A 23,780-nucleotide genomic window follows, 5' to 3' on the forward strand; every position below is an offset into this window, starting at 1 on the left:
AGGACGTTATATTAATTTATACATTAGAATTATATAACTGAGACATTACATGGGATTTTTTAACATGAAAGATAAGATATCATCATTATGTTTTATTTCTATTCATTCGAGATATCATTTGTCTTGTTTAAATTTACATTCATTTCAATAGGATCAATTGGCTGAGCATCTTGACAACATTTGTGGGATAACTTCAGCAAAATCTTCATCATTCTTAATATCTGAATCTAAAGCAGCTTCAAGGGATAGTTCAAATTTCTTGTTCTCAGTTAGGATAGGGTACTTATTTTCCTCACCAGCTGGAATTGAATCGAACAAAGAGTAGAATAGAATAACCAATCTTTTCTTCAGTTCAATATCGTCGTTTTGTTCGGTGAACACTTGTACAGATTTTTCGATCAATTCCTTTTGTGATAACAATTCGTGGGCAACAAATGGTAATGTCGTCGCTACATTGGCAAAAATTGCAGCTACTGCTCTTTGAGATTCCACATCGTTCAATTGTAACAGTTTGACCAAGATATTGAAGTTTCTTAAACTTTGAGGGTTTTCAAAATTGAAAAATTTTACTGCAATTTGCATGGGATGGCTCATCATGTTACTAATTAATTCTAAAGTAGATCTTTGGATCAATACGTTTTCATCAAGAATTAAATTTTCAATAACAGTCCAGTACTTTGTGTTTGTTGTAATTCTCTTACAGACATCATCACCATCACTTGCTGTCGAAGACGCCAAGTTAGTTAATGCCAGTAAAGCCTCATAACAATCTGTGGTAGTCAGCAAGTCCTCATTGAAGTAACAAGGTTCAGCTTCAGCTTCATCACCATATTTTGGTAATAGTTCAAATAAAAATGGGATCGCATTCACTGGTGAATATTTGTTAAAAATCAACGAAGGGTTTGTATATATCAACATCCTCGTTAAGGCCCTGAGCCCCAAAATTCTAACCATATCACCGGTTTCAGTCTTTTCTACCAAATATTCAAGCACTGATGTAGTACACCCTTGTTTAATACACTCAGAAATACTGTCTTTATTACGAGTGATATTGTAAATAATTCTGATAAATTGCTGTCTTGAACCATGAGACATTTGACTAAAATCAGTTCTAAGATATGATAATAATTCATTATTTATTAGATATTCATCATTGAACTCAATGACATCCTCTTTACTTTCGATGCCATTGTCGACTTCATCACCTCCAGGGCTTTTTAAATCCGAATAGGCCTTTAAATCTCTAAGTGATTTAGATTCAAAATTTCCATTACTATTGCTATCCTGAGGGAAAACACTTAAGTTAGCAAAGATAACCAAAGCTCCATAAAGCTGTGCCGATTTCTCTTCGTTTTTGATTAACGAGATTAGGTTTAAACAAAATTTTGAATTTTTACGTAATTGCAATTTGACTGACGTTTTCAAACTCAAGTAAGCCAATCCTTCCAAAGAAGCACCAATTTCAACATGATCACCATTATCTTCATTATATTTTTCTATACTTTCAGTTAGAATACCACCCAACTGATTAATAGACACATTATGCAATTTTGTAAAAGACCATGTCTTGATCAAAACAAGGGCAGAATAAGTTTTATATTCTTCAAAATTTAAGGATTGTTCCAACATAGATGTATAGTTTTCTGAAATATGATTTCTCACTGTTTCATCAATACAGGCGACAGACAACAAATGTAGCAATGTCTTACTGAACTGTGCATCATTTTGTTCAACAACTCTAGTTCTAAACATTTCATCTAATTTCTTCCCTAAAAATACCTGAGAACATAACGCAGTCAAAGCAGGGTACAGTTCAGTCAGAACTTCAACAATAATAGATAAAGGATCATTCCCAACATCTGCATCAACTTCGATTATCAAACAGTCAATGAAGTTTAAAAACTTTTCATCAAAACGCTGGGAATATAATGATTCCAATTTGATAAAAATAATTAAAGCCAACGATTTAACATCTGACTCCCTCATACGGACACCAAGATCCTTGACAAGGAAACTAACATCGTTAAAATCATATTCAAATTTAGTTAACAATTGTAAAATGACACTTAAAAGATATTTAACATGTAAATCTTCACCAAAGTATATCCTTTGTTGCAACTCTTGGAGCAACGGTTTGGAAGCCTCAGAATTCTCAAAACATCCAACCAAGATATGAACAGATTGTGTAGATAACACTTCAAATAACTCAATTGCTCTTCGAATGTCCTCATTAATCAATTTCAATAAATATTCCTTGGTTTCACTATGATCTAAATAACATCGATTTAAAGCCTCTTCAATCGAACTATTAGAAGTCCCAGAGATCAGCCCAGATTCATTACCAGGATCACTAAACCTAAATATCTCATCTAAGGCATTCACATAATCCTTAGCATCAACATTAACCTTCAAATCCTTCGACAAACTCTCACACAATTCATTAACTGCTTGGTGATGTTCCTCTTCATTCATTTCTTGACCAATTTCAAAACCTTAAACTGCTTAAAAACCCTTCTTTCAACAATTAACACAACAGTTTCAACCAAAAATCACAATTACAACCGCAAATGATACTCAACTCCTCCTTATACCAACTTGTTTTATGGTTATCTGTCTCTCTTCAAATGAGTTTCAATACATTTCATGTAAACCTTTTTAATCTTGATGATTTATTCTGAACCCTCCTTATAAAATTGATAAATTAAGACCTTTGAGAGTGATTGAAACAAGACAAATCTTTAAAAAGATCCAAAAGAGAAGTGTGAAGGTATCAGTTTGGGAGGTTCAGTTGAGTTCAAAGGTTTTGTTTGCTGCATTCCACCTTTTGTTTGGTTGTTTTTTGGTTCGTATTAGCGATTTTAGGTGATATTTCAAGAGATAGTCATCCTCATCGAGTTTAGTAATAATGAGTAATGAATATTTATTAGAGGTGGCAGACGCTCCAAGCATAGTTCAATCGCATCAGAAGGATGAACAGATTTATTCCAGCGTGGTTCAGAGACTAGAACATGTTCTTACGAATTTTAAAGGTCAAAGTTTTGTCAATTCTTACTCCAATGAAATCTCGATTGCTTCAAGGGTGCTATATTTAGCATTTACAACATTGAAAGGTGATCCTACATTGGGCGAGGAATATACTGACTTGGTTTATGTGAACAGGACTGGTACTGATCTGGTTCAGAAATACAAGAAACTTCTGTTTGTTTTATCATATTCTGTGGGTCCTTACATATCAAAAAAACTATATACCAAATGGTCTCTAAGGAATACTGATAGTCACAGCAATGGTGACGCTGGGAATAGCAGTGGAGATGCGTCTATAAGTTATAAGGAGCTATTAGATAAAATCTCTAGCGTTCATTTGATGCTATTCTATTTTAGCGGTGCATATTATGAAATTTCCAAGAGAATATTTGGTTTGAGATATGCGATTGGACATAAGTTGAATCAAAATGAGAAAATGTTTAGAAAGCAGAATTCCAACAGTCTAAAAATTTTGGGTTATATCTTATTAATACAAAGTTTTTCCAAATCATTACCTATCTTATCACAATGTGTCAAAACATTTCTACCACAGCAACAAGAACAACAATTAAACGAAAAGAATACTTATTCTAGTGAGAATGACCAAATAGATACCATGGCATTGACAAAAAATACAAATCTTAAAGATTCCAAACATATAGAATTATCTGACGAATCTGTTTTCAAGTTTATACCAGAAGAATCAAGAAATTGTATTTTATGTTTAAACAGCATGGTTGATCCAAGTGCTGCTCCTTGTGGGCACATATTCTGCTGGGATTGTATTATTAACTGGTGCAAAGAAAGACCAGAATGTCCCTTATGTAGACAAACTTGTAAGATGCAACATGTTCTGGCAATTAAATGACAATGACATTATGAATATCTCGAATTAGTCAGTTACACTCTATCACTAATATCTTATCTATAATCAAATATTAATATATGTATATATTCTAAATTCTAAATACCAATATGGAAGAGTAATTGCTTCTGTTTACCTTTCTTCTTGGAGTTACCACCATCAATGACTAAACCTGCTAATTCATCATCTGGAGTTCCTGGTTCCTTCGTACCTTTCCCCCATTTCTTAGGATCTGGTATAATTGGTTCGTGGACAGGCGGTATATATACACGAGGTTTAGGTGTTGGCAAACTTTCCAACTTTAACGAAGATAATTTGTCTTTACCCTTCATATTCTTGTTAACAATAACGTTATTCTGACTCGATATTGATGTTGAAGAAGAGGATGCTGAAGGAGCTGGTGACTGAGATTTATTTTTCAGATAAGTAGGTGTAAAATCATTATCTAACGACTGATCTGTTGTTCGTACAACGCTTTTCACAACTGTTTTCTTCTTAGGTTTGGTCAAACTTTTGTACGATTGAACTGCTTTCTTCTGAGAACCAAATACATCAAACGAGGCTGGCTGCAATTGCAATGTTGGTAAAGAGGAAGTATTTAAATTTCTTGTATTCATAGATTTAACTGAGGTAGAACTTGAATTCCCCCAGATACCTGACTTCGTTGGTACAAATGATCCACCAGATAATGATGGCAAAGAACTCCTTGCAATCCGCTGTTCTTCTGCCTCATATATGGCATTCAATTCCTTATATTTGTTAGACTTGCGAGAAAATGTATCAGCCAAATTATGGATTAATAAATATTCATTAGCTTCTTGTGAGGTGAATAATGATTGATACGATGCTAATAGTTCATGGGCACTTATCTTACTCTTTTCGTACTTATCATTAAGTCCTTTAAATCTTTCGAAATCCTCAAAGGAATTGTTCAAATAATGCTTTGCTCTTTCTTCCAATCTTAAACGTTTAACTTCAAGAGACTCATCATCAGCGATACCTCTGTTTGATGAAGATGGGTCATCCAAAACGTTTTGATTTCTAATTACTCTAGCAGGTGTTGGAATAAAAGTAGAAAGTTCGGATTGAAATAATTTTGGTTTTCCCTTTATTATATCACCATGTTCTTGTAAGATATGAGCTTGCAATTCGAATTCATCTCCGAATACCACAAATTTATTATCTAAACAGGATTGGATGTTACAAGCATAATGAGAGTTTCTAAAATGTTCAAACAGTTGGTTATAATCTTTGAAATATTGGGGAGAACCAGGATTTAATTTGTCACAAATATGACATCTTTCATGGTTATTTCTCATATGCAAATATAACTCATCATCTGAATAAAATCTTTTGTCATTGCAGAATGCACATAACGGATGTCCTTTAAAACCTTTTGAATCACCATTACTTTGATGATTTTTCAATTGATTTGGTGTATATAATTTCAATTCACTAATAAATAAATGCTTGTTCTTCGCACATATCATACATAATAATTTATTATGAGTTGATTTCAAATGATCACCTAGCTTCTTCAAGCTACCATGATCTTTTAAGTCTGGAGAATCTTGCTTTTTCAAACATATTGGACATTGGAATTTCAATAAGGATAGCGTTTCCTCTGCAATTTGGTTTGTAGCAAACGCAATCCCATATTTTTCAGAAGTTTCACTTATATTCTTGACATCATCGAACTGGGCATCGACATCTTCAGTAAACTTAACCAATTCATTGTCAGTTCTACAGATCAAACATGACTTCTTTTCATACAATGCACGCTGTCTAAATGAACATTTATGACAGGTCTTATGGCTACAAGGTGACAAAGATGCAATCCTCAAAGGCTCTGCACAAATCAAACAAATTTCAGTATCGTCATCTTCACCATGGTCCTTGTTATTGGCACCACCAAGGGTCCCATCTTCATTCTTATGCCAATGTCTCTTGGCTTTTTTACCTGTGAGTTTCTTATCATCATCATTTGTCTTGTTCAAATTAGCTTGTGGACCTTGTAGTCGACGAAAACTGCCTTGTTTCCCACCAGATTGGCTCTTGCTACTCATGATGAACCACACTATCCTCGAGAATCAACTCTATAACCTCTTGAATGACACCAGAAGAACCAGTAACTCAATTAATAAGCTATTATTATAAGTCTTTCAACATTTTTTAACTGGTGTCTCAATGTTGCATAGTTAACGGTGAAAAATTTTTAACTATGGGAACTCATAGTGAAACAGAGATAAAAGGAAGTTAAAGGTATATATGATTGATGGGAAGGTAGACTATTGTGAATACAATCGAGTTATATACCCGACGTGTATGTCGACATCACACCAATGCTTGCATTTGTTCATTTATAAGTTGACTTCCAGTGGTTGAGTTAGGAGATGACTATACTTCTATGCTGCTGCTGCTTGCTACCAGCAGCATCAGCAAAAGAAAGAAGGAAAGGGGCACCTTAAAATTGAAGAAATAGGAGAAACCAGGACCATGTGGGACTAGTCAACATACAGACCGTATTTATAATAAACCAATTGCCCTGTCTTTGACCGAGTTTATCCTGGTTTGAATCAGATCTTGCAACAATCAAGTATTGCACCAGCCATATATTAAAATAGCAGCAATGTCCAGGGAAAATGGGATCTGGGATGAAGGGGGACATCGTAAGACATTTATAAACCGCAAAACAACACTAATTTAACCATTTTGTTCATCTGATTCCTAACCGATCTGGTATTCTGACCAACTAACTCGTGAACAATCATAATGCTCTTCTCTTTGCTTTCCCCTCCAATTCTTGTCCTTTTAAAACCAAATACGAACTTCAAAAACAACAACAACCACAACTAGGACTACAATACATCACCCTTGCAATATTAATTCCAGTCCATTGAGATCTAAAACCCTTGTCATTGCTCTGTCTTGAACCATCTGATCCTTCTTGTCCTTGCTGGGCAGTTCAGTTTTATATCAACATCGAATTGAATATATTTAAGCAACTAACCCTTTTATAACAGATCATTAGATGGATTAACTTCGACCTAAACCAGGATAAACATCAAGCTAACTAGCGGATTACATTGTGATAATAGGTATCAGTTAAGTTATTGAGAGGTTTATTGTCTTTGTTGTTGGGTTTTTGGTTTCTGATATTTGAGATTACTGCTAAGAGTTGATATATTTAGGACATCGAAATATGTCATATTTTAATGATGTTGTCGAGGAGGTTGGTGAATTGGCCAAGTTTAGTGATTCACCAGAGTTTGATGGGTTGAGAGATGCTATTTCTGAGCAGTTGTTTGAGATTAACGGTCAAATTAGTACTTTACAGCAATATGTAGGGACTCTTGAAGGGTTTTTGGCTAAAACTGGTACGATGAATATGAAAGTTATTGATAATATTGATAAGAAGACTATTCAGAATATTGGTAAAGTCAGTGAATTGGTTAAGAAAGTGAATACTGACGTTGTGATGTTGGATAAAATCGATGTGAATGAGTTGGATAAGTTACAAGTCTTGGCAAGGGACAAACTTACAAGGGATCTAAGCTATTCACTAAGGGAGTTTCAAAATATACAACAGGGATATACAAAGGTTATTAAATCGATTAATGATAGAGCTAGATCGGAACTTGATAACCAAAATTCTGCTGCTTTAATGTTGGAGGAGGAAGGAGAAACAGGTTCGAATAGGCAACCAGACACTTCAACTTCCGCTAAAAACATTGTAATTCAAAGAGAAGCTTTAAACAACGAAGAGTTTGCATACCAACAAAACTTGATACGACAAAGAGACGAAGAGATTGTGAATATCGAAAGAGGGATCACCGAGTTAAATGGTCTATTCACTGATTTGAGTCATGTCATTCAACAACAGGGGTCTATGGTGGATAATATTGAGGCCAATATTTATTCTGTGGCAGATAATACCCAGCTTGCATCAAGAGAGCTGGATAAAGCTTTGAGGTATCAAAGAAAATCAAGCAAATGGTGCCTATATCTTCTCATGTTGCTGTCAGGTATGTTTTTTTTCATGATGCTCATTATATTAATTTAAGTAAATTCTTTTATAGATTGATTGATTGATTTATATCTCTGAACTATGGATAGTACTAATTATATGCCCAAATATTTACATAACCGTCGTCACCAGCTGTAGCTAGATAGCTCTTACCGTTATTTAGTTTGATCCACTTGACTACATTAATCTCATAAATGCTATGACTATGCTCATGTTTTGCAACCACTTCCCATACGTTGTCCTTGTTTTCTTTATAAATAACCAACATACCATCTGAACCAGCACTTGCTATTAGTCCATCTTCACTCCATGATACACTATAAACTGGTTTACCATGAACGTTTGGTAATGTCGCTTCACATATCCAGTCTTCTTCAATGGATTCATTACTGACACACCTCCAAATCTTAACGGTAGTATCGTCACTACCACTACAAAGCCTTACAATGTCAGTATTTACATTTTTTTCAAAATCTGAACCCCATACAGTACCTTCATGTCCCTTCAAGACAGCAGCAGCTTCCCAATCATCATCGTACTCTTTCCATATCCTAATTGTATCATCGTAAGAGCTTGAAGCAAGAATATCTTTGAAAGGATGCCACACAACGTGCTTGACATCTTGGGAATGCTCTTGAAGAACACTAATACACTCGTATTCCTCCCCCATCTCGTCAGATTCCCAGATCCAAACACTTTTGTCTCTAGAACATGTTGCCAAGAAATACCCATCTTTGGACCAGGCAACACTCTTCACCTCATTTTCATGGCCTTCAATTACAGCCAACAACTCCATGGAAAAGCTGCTTGGATCATCAACACCGCCATCTCCATCTGCATCTCCATCGTTCTCATCTTTTGCCCAAATCGACACTGTAGAATCAAATGAACCTGCTGCTAAAATCGTAGAATGAGGTCTCCAAGCAACAGATCTCACCGTCTTTTTATGAGAAGAATCGTCCAATTCATCGAGAAGCCTACCATCATCAGAGACTAATCCATCGCCAATATCACCAATGTTCACAATCTTGATTCTACGATCTGTAGAGGCTGTTGCCAATAATCCTTTATAACAATCAATGTCCCATATTTTTTCATTATGTAATTTCAAAGCTTTCACCAAATTTAAACTCATTTCTCCCAACAAACAAAAGAGAACCAACTAGACAAATCAATTACCACACCAGCAATCCAAATAGAGCCTTATGGAACCTAAATTAACGTCTCCTTTGGCTTAATTTCAACTGATCATTGTCATTAAAAGGTTACTAATAATTTTTCAAGATGACCTTTTTCTTTATAAGCATCGAAAGTGAAAAAAGTTGATATCTCTACACTTTAACAGTTAAAGATGGGGAACTCTATTGAGAAGAATGAGGGATTGTAGGTAAGCTAAGGGTCCAATGGTGTTAAAAGGTCTTTTATTTAAGAGATTTGTATCTGGTAGTGTGGTGAGACGTTCGGGAACTGTTTCCAATAAGGTTCTCTTTGGCGTTGGAGCAGCAGCGTTAACTGCATCTCTAGGATATTTCAGTTATAAATTTGTGTATGGTAATGGAGATGATGAGTTATCCTTGGATAAATTCACTAGATATCGAGTATCTTATAAGAAGCCAATTGATGGTAGTCATTTCTTGATGGAGCTGACTCCTGTAGTGAAGCAAAGGACTAATTTATGGTTGAAACTAGAGTCTGAAAAATTATGGTCAGTAGAGGTTAAACAACCAGAGATCATGGTGGCAAGGAATTATACACCTTTACCTTTGAAATACGATGCCCAGAGTGACGATATTGTGCCTTTGAAAGATGGGGACAATGCTGGAGGTAAATTGTTCTTCTATTTAAAACAGTATCCTGACGGCGAGGTGTCTAGATGGCTGTTCAAGATGAAAGAAGGGGATCAAGTAGAATTGAGAGGACCAATTACAGAGTATGAGTTACCAAGGGATAGTGACGAGAGGAAAAGAGATAGAGGTTTCTTGTTTGATTCAAAAACTATAAAAAATCATGACGTAGAAACTTTTCGTTGGCGACCTTTTGATATTTCATTTTATGCAGCAGGAACAGGAATAGCACCAGCATTACAACTAACGCTCAGTGAAGATCCATTCAAGGGGAAACTACAACTATTCTATTCATGTAAACAACTGGAAGAACTGGGCCCATTAGCAAAATACTTGGAATTACTTCAACAAAATGGTAGAATTGAATTGAACCTCTACGAATCTTCAAAGGGCAACAGTCTAAGGAAGGATACAAAGAAATTATTAGACACAATACCAGCACCTTCAAAATATGTACCCAAGGCAACATTTAAATCAAATTCCAATGCATCAATCATTAGTCCCGTACTTTCATTAGTATGTGGTCCTGACGAGTACATCTCGACGATTGCAGGACCAAAATATCTTCAAGCTCAGGGACAAACTGGTGGATTACTGAAACAGAAAGGTTGGAATGAGGAAAACGTTTACAAACTTTCATAATATTGTCTTAACATCTATAATCATCTTGTAATTACCATTATCATCATATAGAGTTTCATGTATATAATACCACTACATATAAATTTAACGCATCTCTAATCACATTGAAAAATTACTGCATTTTATAGACACTTTATAAATCAGATCAAAGGTGTTTTAAGAAGGTTCAATTGACTTGTTCTCTTGATATTCTAGACTCTAGAGTGGTTTGATCAGGTCTGCTAATGATGTTGAGGAGATCTATTCCTAGATTATTGGTTCATAAGAGGTTTTCTAGTGCTAGTGCTGGAACGATACAACAGCTGAATGCCAAACTATCACCAAAAGATATTCCCGATGAGGCTACTGTTTTCAGTATGATCCAACCTACTGGTAAGTTTCATTTAGGTAACTATTTGGGGGCCACTAGAGCTTGGAAGGATTTGAGTGACCTTCAGAAAGGTAATCAGAAGATTATATTCGGTGTTGCTGACCTTCATGCCATCACTATTCCCAAACCTGATGCTGCCGAGTTTAGGAGATTTCGTAAAGAAGCTATTGCAAGTATCTTATCAGTGGGAATCGATCCTTCCAAGGTCTCAGTAATGTATCAATCTCAAATTCCTGAACATTCTCAATTACATTGGTTACTTTCAACTTTTGCTTCGATGGGGAGTTTAAATAGAATGAACCAATGGAAATCTAAATCGAATATAAAAGAAGTGGATAATGAGACAATTGGTAAAGTCAAATTGGGTTTATTTTCTTATCCAGTATTACAGGCTGCAGATATTTTGTTATATAGATCAACTCACGTTCCTGTGGGTGATGATCAGGCACAACATTTGGAACTTACAAGAACATTAGCTGAACAGTTTAATAACACGTATAATGTAGATTTCTTCCCAATTCCAACTACTGTTTTCACTCCAACTAGTAAGATATTGAGTTTAAATTCTCCTGATAAGAAGATGTCCAAGAGTGATCCTAACCAACAATCTGTCATTTATTTGACAGATGAGCCTGATGTTATTAAAACAAAAGTGAAAAAAGCTGTAACTGATTCAATTTCAGAGTCATTTAATTATGATCCTATTAAAAGACCTGGTTTGTCAAATTTGATGAACATTGTTAGTGGTATTCAAAGAGCACCAATAGATGTTGTTGAATCAGAATTCCAAAAATTCAATAATTATAGAGATGTTAAGAATTATGTTAGTGAAGTAATAATCGAAGATTTGAAGGGCCCAAGAGAGGAATACAAGAAATTAATACAGGATGAGGCTTATTTAGACAAGATTATTAACGAAGGTCAAGGAAGGGCAAGAGACCTTGCAAACAAAAATGTTAATGAAATTATGAAAATAATGGGATTCAATTAATTGATCCAATGGAATAGATCCTCGGTTTATAAAAACATTCATGTCAAATTATTATGTGTATAGAACTTGCATTTAAGATTAAAGGAAATATATATACTACATGTAAATAGGTAAAGAAAAATGAAATTACTCTTTAATATTACAATTCGGCATCTACTAAACCAATGGCTGAAGCATAACTGGTAGTGACCCTTTGGATATGTCTAATATCTGCACAGGCTCCAATGACTTCTTTCAAAAGTTCCTTTCTAGATTTTCCTGCCAATTTACTTGACTCAAGGTCTCCATCATTGTATAACCATTGAAGAACATCATCAAGACGGTCTGTATAGCCCAATTCACTTAATCGAATACAATATATTATTAACAGTTTGGTGAATTCTTGGGCCTCGTTTAATCTCAATGTGACCAAGATTCTATTTTCTAAATGCGAAAGAGTTACTATTTCTTCTATATTCTCAAACCCCTCTTTCATCAATATAGCTCTAGCAAACCTTTGTAAATTCTTAGCACGCCCTTTTCTATTTAGTTCATCGTTAGTTTTACGTTCAATAAAATTAACTATACTTTTGTTGTCATTTTTGATTACTTTCATTAGCTCATTAGCACCAGATGTGGAATCCTTTTCAGTAGATGAGGCAACTGGATTTTCTAAACTTGTAGTATTTGTCATATCCCAGTATTGGGAACCATACGCCCACCATCCATCACTGACCAATAGCCAAGTTTCCATATCTTTATCGAATAAATAACCATCACCATTGCTCAATGTTATTAATGGAATACCGTTCTCAGTTAAAGAACACAACGTAATATTTTCTGAACGAGTTAAAATATCTTCTGAGTAACGTAAGGAAGGGTTCAATAAGGGAAAGATAGAATTAACTGGGAAAAATAATTTCTGGGCTTCGATATCCCAACAATATAGTTCACCAATGCTCGTTAGACAAAGTAGATATTTTGAACATGCCTCTAAGAAACTACAAGGAACACCTAAAATCAATGGTGGTAGTATTCGTTTACCAGAATCAGAATATACGTATATGGTACCATCCTCTGTAGCACAACACCAAAATGAATCACCAGCTGAACATAGAGTCACAAATTTTGGAATGTAGTCTTTGAACAACACTTTACTTTGATCTAAAATATTTGAGGTCAAGGTAATTATTGTTGGTTTCTGTTCATTACCTGAACCATTTTTAATGTCGAGAACCAGGTTTTTATTTGAAGTTGGAGAATATTCAAAGGACAATCTAATTTTTGGAGTAGCCAATCTTACTCTTGAGAAAGAGACTGTTGGGAACAACAGGCCAGTATCCAAAAAATCCATTGGTTCCAAGTCTTTTTTCTGTTTTTTATTTGTCAACTCAGTTCCATTCTCTTCTTTAGGTTTACGTTTTAAATCCTTCGGCACACTATATGAAGTTAGATTGTATTCCACTGTTGAACTTTGAACTACAGGAGTAGTGGTTTGAACTTGAACCTTCTTTTTAACCTTCTTTTTGACAGTTTTTGGAACTTGTTTACCGTTTTCTGGCTGCGGTGTAGGGGACGCTGAAGCTGGGACCGATGATGATTCTTCAACTTTAACATCTGGTTTCACCAGTTCTTTCTTGGTCTCAGTTTTAGTGTCCTTTTTAACTTCTTTTTTAACATCTTTTTTAACCACCTCTTCTTTCACTTCTTCCACCAGCTCTGGCAATTGTTTGTTCTTTTGTTGTAACTTTTGAACCTCTTCCAGCGACAAAGTTTCACCTAAATCAGATTCTTGGAATGCAAAATTATACAAGACATTATCATTTGAAATCGCAAACAGTGTCATACCATCAGCAGCCCAAACCATATCGTTGATTGGAGTATCTGAAACTTTCAGAGCGTTGAAAAGTGGTTTTGCCCTTTTTGTATTCCAAATCATTATGGTACCTTCAGCAGCTCCGGAGGTTGCCAAAAGGTTGTATACCATCCTGGTATTTTTCTTGACGTTCAACTTGTTATAGACCATCGGGGAGTACTTCAACACTTTAGTCTTGATGTGTGGTGGTGTCACCAGCGTTGTTATTATTTTATAATTATCGTTTCTATCCAGTAATATAGTCGAATTTGTCGACGTAGAGGAGGCACCTTTAATAGAGTTCAACACGGGCAAAGCATCGGCCTGCGGTGACATTTGTATATGGTAGTTCAATGGATACAATTGAGTAAACTGGGTCAACTTATTCAAGAGTTTGAACTTCCCTCTCTCGTTGACTTGGTAAACTATAATCGATCTATCCAAACCGTACACGGTGAAAGTCTTCCCCATTGGATCCACCACACCTGTGATGGGTTTTACATTCTCTGGCAAACTTATATCTGACAGCTTCACCAAGGTGGTAGCATCATACAGGTGTATCTTATTCCTGTTGCCCATTATAATAAATAGAATATTCAGTTTTTTGTCCAACTTAATATCGGTAATGATGGATCTGACCCCACACTCAAAGACCGGTTCCCAAACCGGGATCTTGAGTTCCTCGACACTCTCGATCCAATCGGTATACCGAAACACCTTGTGGTCTGTACCTATGAACAGATACTTCTTATCACCAATGACAAATTTCAAATCGTTATCCTTCTTGTTGCCATTTTTCGCATTACCGTTGCTGTCTGAACCAGCACCAGCACCAGCACCACCACCACCATTCTTGACGCCCAGACGAACAACCATCCCACCAGCATAGGCATTGAACTTGAACTTGCTGCTCAAGTCATTGATCTTTATCTGATCGAAAGCTGCCTTTATGAGTTCTCTTTGATCCCACACAGTCACGTGACACTCGTTATCGACAATAATCAACCAATTATCAACAGATTCAATAGCATTCAAACTGCTGTTCTCAGCGCCCAAGGGGAACTTCAACAACTTCATGGTCCACAACTGATAGCCTGCCAACTACCCAACCCAAACCAAAACATCAACACACATCAAAAACAACCAAAACAAACAAACCGTTGCCTTCTTTTATCTTCAATTCTTTTTTGACCTTTAACCTTTCCAACTGGCCAAATCAAAAATGAAAAATTTCACCGTCAAAGTTTTGGATGCCCAGCAGCTTCAAGAGGTGATGAAGATGAGAGGTCGATGGGGTTCTAGTTGAGGTTTAAGAATTGGGATTTGTGTTTATCAAGGGGATATTTGATTGATTGATTGTTTGTTTGATTGATCTGGCAATCGGGCAATCTGGCATTCTGGCAATCGGGCAATCCCTCAGTATACTATTGCTGGTGAGGTCTCGCTTTTCTATTACAGTGCAGTACTCTTTGGATGACTGAAGGTAAGAAACATAATATACCCTCTTCTGCTGTCGGGTCCCCTTCTTCTGGGTCTCCCTCCGATGGATCAGAGTACGTCGAATTGTGGATCGACCTGTTTTTGGTCAAAAAGGGCCATGAATACTTCTGCGATATAGACCCAGATTACATCACAGATCGGTTCAATCTGATGAACTTGCAGAAAACCGTCAGCAAGTTCTCAATGGTAATACAGTACATTGTCGACGAATTGGACGAGAACGCCATTGCAAACATGTCCCAATCGAAATTGGAACAATTGGAAATCGACAGCAAGAAAACTTATGGTATGATCCACGCAAGGTATATCATCACTACAAAGGGTTTACAAAAAATGGCTGGCAAATATAAGAATTCTGATTTCGGTAGGTGTCCTCGAGTCTATTGCAATGGCCAACCGTTGCTTCCGATCGGATTGTCTGATATCCCAGGTGTCGAGAGTGTCAAACTGTACTGTCCAGCTTGCGAAGACATTTATCTGCCAAAATCAACCAGACACAACTCTATCGACGGTGCTTATTTCGGCACAAGTTTCGCAGGTATGTTTTTACAAACGTTCCCTGAACTGGTACCAAGACATCCAGTCAAAAAATACATACCAAAGGTCTTTGGCTTCCAATTGCACAAACAGGCACAACTGGCCCGTTGGCAAGAACTACAAAGGTCCAAACTACAAGGAAGATTAACCGATTCAAATATCAATTTGAACAAAAATGGAGGTTACAAATCATAGTATAGTATAGTATAGTATAGTACATCGAGCACCGTCTCTAACCAATTCACTTACACTTACAGTCCTGTCCTGGGCCCCTATTCACACACCCAACCCAGCCCAACTCTGATATATACATAAACTAATATAGCATTTCTCATAAATATATAATCTAACAACACATCAACACATCAACAACCCATTTACTGACACCTTTGTATCGACCAATGCAAAATCAGGTGAACTAATCGTTGTGCCTTTGCTTCGGGTGCAAAAGATTATTGCCAGTGGTGATTTCTCACCTGGGTGATGAGATGACATTTAGATCAAGAAGAACCACAACAAAGTTTATTTATAGCACATTCATATCCAAGAGACACATATAAATAGAAGCTGTTGCTGTTTGTTTCGGTTAGCAGATATCCCTCATTGGTATTGGAGGTTTCAGTTTCATATTAGTTGTTTCCCTGACTCTAAGAGCACTCCATCCCATAAAAGGTACTGAACTTAAAACTCCGTCGAGAAGCTGGTTAGACTCATATATATAAGCCTGTGTGCTGATACCGATACATTATGAGACGTTCGTTGTTTGTCGTTGAAGGTATGACATGCAGTGCTTGCACTAACACTATTGTTGCTCAGGTAGAGTCCCTTGAAGGTGTCAAAAATTGTCAAGTTTCATTGGTCACCAACGAGTGTGTTGCAGTTTATGATGAAAGTTTATCTACTGTTCAAGATATTCTCAATTGTATCGAAGATTGTGGGTTTGACTGTGAGTTTATATCCACTGATGTCCAAGAAACTGCTTCTTCCGATTTGAATTTGAATTTGAATTTGAATCTGGGTTTGCTTACGGTGCAAGGCATGACTTGTAGTGCTTGCACATCCACTATAACTAATCAGTTGGAAAAAATCAATGGTGTAGAAGATGTTCAAGTATCGTTGGTTACCGAAGAGTGCCATGTAAAATTCGTGCCTTCCGTAGTGTCAATTCAAGATATTAAGGAAACTATCGAAGATTGTGGGTTTGACGCAAATATCGTTTCTCAGGTGGAGCTTAATCAAGATTCCAATAAAATTGGTAGTCATTTGAAGAAAATACCGTTTAAACTAATTGGGTTGAATGAATCGTCGAATGTAAATGAACTGGAACTGTTTTTCAATGATATAAATAAGAATGGTTTGATTTCAAATATATCTGTGGAAGATGGTTCTGCAACAATCGAATATAATCAAGATTTATTGGGAATTCGCAGTATTGTCAATAATTTAAATTCTTTTGGCTATGATGTTATGGTAAATTCTACTCTAGACAATTCAACTCAATTAAAGCTTTTATCAAGGATTAAAGAAATACAATATTGGAAATCGACTTTTATTAAATCATTCTTTATATCGGTATTAAATATGTTATTATACATGTGGATACCAATGGGATTTCCCCATCTAATGAAACAGAAATTATTTCCTTACAATCAAACTTTCATAAAAGGATTATATTATCGTGATGTTATAAGTTTCATCTTCACAACCTATGTCCAATTTAAATTAGGTATATACTTCTATCGCGCTACCTGGAGTTCTTACAAGCACGGCGCTGGTACTATGGATACCTTAGTATGCATCTCAACTACATTTGCATACACTTTCTCAATATATTCAATAATTTACAACATTAATAACAAAAATAGCAGTGATGCTCTTCCAAACGTTATATTCAGCACTTCTTCGATGTTAATAGCATTCATTTCCTTTGGGAAATATCTAGAAAATAAGGCAAAAGCTAAAACTTCAACAGCATTGTCAAAGTTGATCTCTTTGACTCCATCAACTTGTACTATATTGGAAAATGGCGACGCTAGCTCCCCATTGGAAATATCCACTGAATATCTTCAACCTGGGGATATAATCGAGGTTAGGGCAGGTATGAGAATTCCTGCAGATGGTATCATCACTTCAGGTGAAACCGAAATAGATGAGTCTCTCATGACTGGTGAATCTTTATACGTTCCAAAAAGCATAGGAGATGCCGTAATAGGTGGTACGGTTAATGGCATTGGCTTATTTTATTTCAAAGCAACCAATATTGGTGACGATACAAGGTTATCAAATATCATTAAAACAATGAAACAGGCACAAATGACAAAGGCTCCAATACAAAGATATGCTGATTATTTAGCTTCGATATTTGTTCCATGCATTTTATTTTTGTCCCTAATGACATTTATTATATGGGGAATAGTTTGCAAGGTTTTCGACCATCTCCCACCAGTATTTGCTGATTCAACTCATGGCAAATTTTATATGTGTTTCCAAATTGCAATTTCAGTGGTTGTAGTTGCTTGTCCTTGTGCTCTAGGTTTAGCTGCTCCAACAGCAATAATGGTCGGAACTGGTATCGGTGCAGAAAATGGTGTCTTAATTAAAGGTGGCGATAAACTTGAGTTATTCAATGCAATTAAAATTTTTATTTTTGATAAGACTGGCACTCTAACCACTGGCTGTATGGATGCTGAAACATTTATACCTGAAAACAACGTCGAATTAACCGGTGAATATATAATGGTTATCAAAGCCGCGTGTGGAACAACTGAACACCCTGTCTCTAAGGCAATTAAAAACTATTGCGAAATGTTAATAATGGATCAGAACATTTCAGTTCCTACTAATATGGAAATCATAAGTAATGAAACTGTTTTGGGAAAAGGTATCAAGTGTAGATGTGAAGTCAATGGGAAATCCTACGATGTTATTATTGGAAGCAAGAAGTTATTTAGCAATGAATTGAAAGATGACGTCAATGTGGAAGATGGATATACTGTGTCATTTGTTTCCATCAATGGTAAACTAATCGGTAGATTTGAAATAGTTGATTCAGTTAAAAGTGATGCTTATGACACTGTACAGTATTTAATGGCTCTAGGTTATCAATGTTATATGGTAACCGGTGACAACCATAGTTCTGCAATGAAAATAGCAAACACTGTTGGCATTCCATACAACAATGTCTACAGTGAAGTTACACCAGATGGTAAATGTGAGATAGTCGCACAACTTCAAAACGAAACTAATGAAAAGATTGCGTTTGTTGGTGACGGTATAAACGATTCACCAGCATTAGTAAGTAGCGATCTAGGGATCGCAATCTCCACAGGTACAGATATTGCATTGGAAGCAGCAGATGTAGTAATTTTAAGTGATGAGGATCCAAAACGATCAACTTTGAAAAGGCTAGCGTATGCATTGAACATCTCACAGAAGACTTTCAGAAGAATTAAAATGAATTTATTCTGGGCACTTTTCTACAATACATTTATGATCCCTGTAGCAATGGGTCTTCTGGCACCATGGGGGATTATCCTACACCCAATCGCTGCATCGTTAGCAATGGCAATGAGCTCAGTAAGCGTGGTATTAAGTTCATTAGCATTAAAACGTTGGAAACCTTTTGACATTACAACTGCACCTATTAAAAGGCAAGCAAGTACCAGAGACACGACCCATTCCTGGTTGAAACCATTCCACCTAACAAGAACAAATAATTCATCACAAGATATAGAGCTACAAACAAATCTACTAAACAATGATGACAACAACGACAACTCATCTTCATCTCAATCACTAACTTAACCAATAAGTTTCAAATCGACTCAAACCTTAGCCAGACTAATATATAAAAACATAGTAAATACATAAGTTAATCCAATCATATATCAATCAACGAATCAATGAATCAAACAATCCCCCCCACAGCAACCAAATACTTCAACGAAAACTATCGAATCAACCTTCGATGACTTCATCTCTCTTATGTCACCAAACCATCAAAAATTTTTCACTCTTTAATTAGCAACGGGGGTCCTTTCCAGCCAAGATAACATCATGAGAAAAAAGAACCTTTAAAATATCATTAAAAATAGCAATACTTTGAAGGATTTTGATGTTAAAAGTGGCAAGAGTCAGGTAGATAGTGGCTAGGATAGGTCTTGATTCAGGTCTGCTAGATTGGTATCGGTTGTGTTTATAATTAGGCTTGCATAGGAAGAACTTGGAGAACAGGATACTTCTAGAAAACATCGAAGGTTATTCTGAAACATTTTTTAAGGCTGCTTTTAAAGGTTGATTGAAGTTAATCATAGGAGTAACGTTTGATCCAAGTGGACAGGTGTTGTTGAGAGCAGGAACAATAGCTGGAAATCTGTATAGAGGAAGGACTTTTGTTGATTGTTGTTTGGGAAGTGCTTCGATTGTGGTTGATATATTATTCGTTAGAAACTCTACGTTGGGCCCACATAGAGAAAAAATTTTAAAAATTGGGCAATATTCAAAGAAACAAAGATGCATGTTAAAGCAATTAAGATGAGATGGGCAGTTGGTGGGGTCAATTACTGTTATTTATTATCTTCAGAGGATAAAACAAAATCGTGGTTAATTGATCCAGCTGAACCCTTGGAAGTCTTGCCTGCTTTGAGCGAAGAAGAGATGCGAAGCATTGTAGCTGTTGTGAATACACACCATCATTACGATCATTCTGGAGGTAATGTTACGTTGACTACAACTTTGAGGAAAAGACACAATAATGTAAAAGTAATCGCTGGTTCTGATGCTTCTTTTGGTGTCTCAGTTGTTCCTCAGCATTTGGATGTCTTCAAATTAGGGAATTTGGAGGTCGTTTGTATTAGAACACCTTGTCATACGCAGGATTCAATTTGCTATTACGTAAAGGATTCAGAGACAGCTCAAAATTGTTTATTCTCCGGTGACACTTTGTTTTCTGGCGGATGTGGTAGATTCTTCGAGGGGAGTGCTGTCGATATGGACGTCTCTTTGAATTTAAGATTATTGGAAGGGATAGGTGAAAGAAATTGGCCTTTAACTAAAGTCTATCCAGGCCACGAATACTCAAAGGGTAATGCTGAATTCATTCGAAAATTTGTATATAAAAATCCTGGTGATAATACATCTTTCGATGAATTTGAAAAATATTGCAATACTCATGAAGTCACCACTGGTCATTTCACAGTACTAGATGAATTGAAATACAATCCGTTTATGAGATTAGAAGATCCAAAGATTAGAGAGGCTGTTGGAGACAAGATTGGCAAATGGTCAAGAGATAAAGTAATGGAAAAATTACGATTCATGAAGAACACCATGTAACAATTTAACAACCATGTTTTGACACCATTCTTTTTTAATTTCCCTTTATCAGTATCATAATTATTTTTCTGTCCTTAATGTTAATTTCACTACATCCTGGTTTTTGCATCCTCACATAAAACTTATATGTGACAATATATTCCTATTCAAATGTCAATATTCAATATATTCCCACTCTTTGTGCAATCACTGTTTTGTCTCTAAATTACTATTATTACTATAATCTATTCTTATTATTACCACTACTACTGCTTCCAGTCCTTCAGTATTACTGACGTGATTCTAGAAACACAGCGAAGCTAAATGCAAGACCCAATACAACTTCTTATGTTTGATTACAGTTGATCTGGAGCTATTCATCAAGAGTATAAAAGGTGCCATATAGTTGGTAATTAATATTATCTCCCCCTCTGTCTCACCAGTCATTGTTAAATAACGTTCCAACGAATTATCTTTTCTATAAATATATTAATATATATTATCATCTATATATATTATTACTATTCTTATCAATTTCAAATAAATACATATATTTACAACAATCTACACCATCAAACAACAAAGAAACATACTCTTGAACATTCAAACAGTCAATTTGCTGTCGTTAGCAATGGTTGACTGTTGGTTTCTGATCTCTGACAGACACTGTCCATCCATCTTTCCATAATTAAGGAGGCTCGGTTATGGAAATTTCAATGTCACCCAGGTATAAAAAGTTGAATCAAGTTTCAGAACAGTGAAGTTGACCAATACAAAAGAAAGGATAAAGTTGTAAAGGTTGATCAGTCAGGTATCCAATCATTGTTGCGGAAGGTAATTGGTTTAATTTTATTGTGTTATTTGTAGATTTATTGTTTTGGAAAGATGGTTAAACGTGAAGATAAAGTTGCAGCTGCAACCACAGGGGATGTTGAAGATGTTTCACTTGATGAAGAAAAGACAGGTTCTAATGTCGAAGCAGTTGAAGCTTCTGGTGCCGAACAAGTTGAAGAGCCAGTTGATGAAAGGTCAGAGACTGAAGAACCAGAGGTTGAAGCAGTTACCAAGAAAGAATCTCCAGCAGTTGAAGAGAAGGAAGCCAAGGAACAAGGTGAATCAGCAGATGCAGAATGTCCCCCACTGCCAACTAGGAGAAAAGTTGTCGAAGAAGATGTAGAGCCGGTTAGAAAAGCTGAGCCAAAGTCAGGTAATCCACTTTTCAATCAATTGAAAGAAGCGTTTCCTAATATCGATGAAAATAGCATTAAAGCTGTGTTGATTGCATCTCAAGGTTCTATTGACCCATCGTTCAATGCTTTGCTATATTTATCTGACCCAATGGGCAGTGATATAGAAGTTCCAAGAGGTCCAATCAAACGTGAGCCATCTCCAGGAACAGCAAGAAGAAGAATGACACAGCTAGAACAAGATGAAATATTAGCTCGTCAACTGGATGAGAAATACAATAGATCCAGAGGAGGACGTTATACCAATGAGTCGGAAAGAAGAGAGCACGACCAGAGGATGAGGGACCGTGAAAGAAGACGTCAAACACCATTGACGGCCTCTGAAAGCAGAGACTATTACGGCGATGATGAAGAGGATTCGTGGTCTACGTTTGTCAACAAGGATCTACCAGAAATCAAAGACGCAGCCAGTCGTCAATTCCAAGAGACAGCCTCTAGGTTCAACAATTGGATCGGTGGAATCAAGAAGAATTTAGCTGGGGAAGATGGACTTGAAGAGAATAGATACAGATATGATAACTATAGACCTTCGACGTATGGGGATTATAATAACGACAAAAATATTGAAGAAAGCGCTGGCGACATGGGCAGACCTCAAGGAAACCGGAAAGCGCCTGAGACCAACAGATTCAACTCATTTGGAGCTAGGGTCGGGGAAGACTCATTAGAAAACCATGGTATCTCATTGCGCAACGAAGACGATGAAGATGACGTCCCACCACAACTACCAACAAGGACAAGAACCCAAGACTCGATCCACACGGATACCAGCAAGACAGTAGTTGCGGAAACGACACACATCGACACACCAGAAAAGAGCAGTCGCAAAGTGCAACAGTTGAAACCTACACCGATGCCAGAATCAGAGACACCAACCAAGATAAAGCTGTCGAACCCAGACGAAGACGATTTTCTGATTAACAGTGATGATGAAATATAACCAGACGTACATATCCACCACCACCACCACCACCACGACTTCTAATAACTCTGGGGCACCTCCCACCTTTTTTAAAGTATATATATATGAAGTATATATAACATTACCCAGATGTATAAATAAGTTTTGTTTTGTTTTGTATTGCATTGTAACTCATCGATCGCCAGTACTGAATCAAGATCTCATCCCCATCCCTCTCTCCCCTTGCCTGCAAAATCTATTGAAACTAAAACTGAAACTGAAACTGACCCTGTAATGCCTGGCGATGCCTTTGCCAGTTTCGAATATCTCGAAGTTCTTTCCCCTTTTGACGTCAGAGGGTTTCGGGTATTTTTTTTTTTCTTCTTGACCAGAATCGAAATCGATGGCTTTTTTTTTCAAATTTACGGAGAAACAGCCGTAGAACCATCAAGAAAAACGACGATTCGATATCGAAATTTGACGAAATTTTGACGAAATGGAAAATTGGCAAAGGATCACATCACATCACATCACATCACATCAAGAGAAGGTTTTATATGCTTTCAATGATTGATTGAACTATATTTACAGGTTTAATTGCATTTTGTTGATGAGATATGGGTTGAATTGCTTGTGGTTAAAGGTTGACAGTTATCAAGGTTCATTAATTGACTGTTTTCGATTC

At 36.3% G+C, this 23,780-nt stretch overlaps 12 protein-coding genes across 12 annotated transcripts; 8 read left to right on the forward strand and 4 right to left on the reverse strand.

The window, feature by feature from the left end:
• Nucleotides 1-153: 153 nt before the first annotated feature.
• Nucleotides 154-2,472, reverse strand: SHE4 (She4p; the record flags this gene model as incomplete). Its single annotated transcript, XM_001644588.1, has 1 exon — nucleotides 154-2,472. The coding sequence occupies one exon, from the start codon at nucleotides 2,470-2,472 to the stop codon at nucleotides 154-156; it is 2,319 nt and encodes a 772-aa protein (XP_001644638.1).
• Nucleotides 2,473-2,905: 433 nt separating this feature from the next.
• On the forward strand, nucleotides 2,906-3,892 carry PEX10 (ubiquitin-protein ligase peroxin 10; the record flags this gene model as incomplete). The annotated part of the gene is made up of 1 exon (XM_001644589.1): nucleotides 2,906-3,892. One exon carries the CDS (start codon nucleotides 2,906-2,908, stop codon nucleotides 3,890-3,892), a length of 987 nt encoding a protein of 328 aa, XP_001644639.1.
• A 95-nt stretch (nucleotides 3,893-3,987) lies between these two features.
• Nucleotides 3,988-5,955, reverse strand: HEL2 (E3 ubiquitin-protein ligase HEL2; the record flags this gene model as incomplete). The annotated part of the gene is made up of 1 exon (XM_001644590.1): nucleotides 3,988-5,955. One exon carries the CDS (start codon nucleotides 5,953-5,955, stop codon nucleotides 3,988-3,990), a length of 1,968 nt encoding a protein of 655 aa, XP_001644640.1.
• A 1,136-nt stretch (nucleotides 5,956-7,091) lies between these two features.
• On the forward strand, nucleotides 7,092-7,952 carry PEP12 (SNAP receptor PEP12; the record flags this gene model as incomplete). The annotated part of the gene is made up of 1 exon (XM_001644591.1): nucleotides 7,092-7,952. The coding sequence occupies one exon, from the start codon at nucleotides 7,092-7,094 to the stop codon at nucleotides 7,950-7,952; it is 861 nt and encodes a 286-aa protein (XP_001644641.1).
• A 55-nt stretch (nucleotides 7,953-8,007) lies between these two features.
• CIA1 (iron-sulfur cluster assembly protein CIA1) lies at nucleotides 8,008-9,051 on the reverse strand (the record flags this gene model as incomplete). The annotated part of the gene is made up of 1 exon (XM_001644592.1): nucleotides 8,008-9,051. One exon carries the CDS (start codon nucleotides 9,049-9,051, stop codon nucleotides 8,008-8,010), a length of 1,044 nt encoding a protein of 347 aa, XP_001644642.1.
• Nucleotides 9,052-9,319: 268 nt separating this feature from the next.
• Nucleotides 9,320-10,402, forward strand: CYC2 (oxidoreductase; the record flags this gene model as incomplete). Its single annotated transcript, XM_001644593.1, has 1 exon — nucleotides 9,320-10,402. The coding sequence occupies one exon, from the start codon at nucleotides 9,320-9,322 to the stop codon at nucleotides 10,400-10,402; it is 1,083 nt and encodes a 360-aa protein (XP_001644643.1).
• Nucleotides 10,403-10,626: 224 nt separating this feature from the next.
• On the forward strand, nucleotides 10,627-11,763 carry MSW1 (tryptophan--tRNA ligase MSW1; the record flags this gene model as incomplete). Its single annotated transcript, XM_001644594.1, has 1 exon — nucleotides 10,627-11,763. One exon carries the CDS (start codon nucleotides 10,627-10,629, stop codon nucleotides 11,761-11,763), a length of 1,137 nt encoding a protein of 378 aa, XP_001644644.1.
• A 139-nt stretch (nucleotides 11,764-11,902) lies between these two features.
• Nucleotides 11,903-14,674, reverse strand: HIR2 (Hir2p; the record flags this gene model as incomplete). Its single annotated transcript, XM_001644595.1, has 1 exon — nucleotides 11,903-14,674. The coding sequence occupies one exon, from the start codon at nucleotides 14,672-14,674 to the stop codon at nucleotides 11,903-11,905; it is 2,772 nt and encodes a 923-aa protein (XP_001644645.1).
• A 396-nt stretch (nucleotides 14,675-15,070) lies between these two features.
• On the forward strand, nucleotides 15,071-15,829 carry CKB2 (casein kinase 2 regulatory subunit CKB2; the record flags this gene model as incomplete). The annotated part of the gene is made up of 1 exon (XM_001644596.1): nucleotides 15,071-15,829. The coding sequence occupies one exon, from the start codon at nucleotides 15,071-15,073 to the stop codon at nucleotides 15,827-15,829; it is 759 nt and encodes a 252-aa protein (XP_001644646.1).
• A 552-nt stretch (nucleotides 15,830-16,381) lies between these two features.
• Nucleotides 16,382-19,438, forward strand: CCC2 (Cu(2+)-transporting P-type ATPase CCC2; the record flags this gene model as incomplete). Its single annotated transcript, XM_001644597.1, has 1 exon — nucleotides 16,382-19,438. The coding sequence occupies one exon, from the start codon at nucleotides 16,382-16,384 to the stop codon at nucleotides 19,436-19,438; it is 3,057 nt and encodes a 1,018-aa protein (XP_001644647.1).
• A 708-nt stretch (nucleotides 19,439-20,146) lies between these two features.
• On the forward strand, nucleotides 20,147-20,968 carry Kpol_526p43 (hydroxyacylglutathione hydrolase; the record flags this gene model as incomplete). The annotated part of the gene is made up of 1 exon (XM_001644598.1): nucleotides 20,147-20,968. One exon carries the CDS (start codon nucleotides 20,147-20,149, stop codon nucleotides 20,966-20,968), a length of 822 nt encoding a protein of 273 aa, XP_001644648.1.
• An 864-nt stretch (nucleotides 20,969-21,832) lies between these two features.
• On the forward strand, nucleotides 21,833-23,134 carry CUE5 (ubiquitin-binding protein CUE5; the record flags this gene model as incomplete). The annotated part of the gene is made up of 1 exon (XM_001644599.1): nucleotides 21,833-23,134. One exon carries the CDS (start codon nucleotides 21,833-21,835, stop codon nucleotides 23,132-23,134), a length of 1,302 nt encoding a protein of 433 aa, XP_001644649.1.
• Between the last annotated feature and the right edge of the window lie 646 nt (nucleotides 23,135-23,780).

The sequence above is a fragment of the Vanderwaltozyma polyspora genome, genomic scaffold, assembly GCF_000150035.1.
Source record: "Vanderwaltozyma polyspora DSM 70294 KpolScaffold526 genomic scaffold, whole genome shotgun sequence".
Taxonomy (NCBI): Eukaryota; Fungi; Ascomycota; class Saccharomycetes; order Saccharomycetales; family Saccharomycetaceae; genus Vanderwaltozyma; species Vanderwaltozyma polyspora.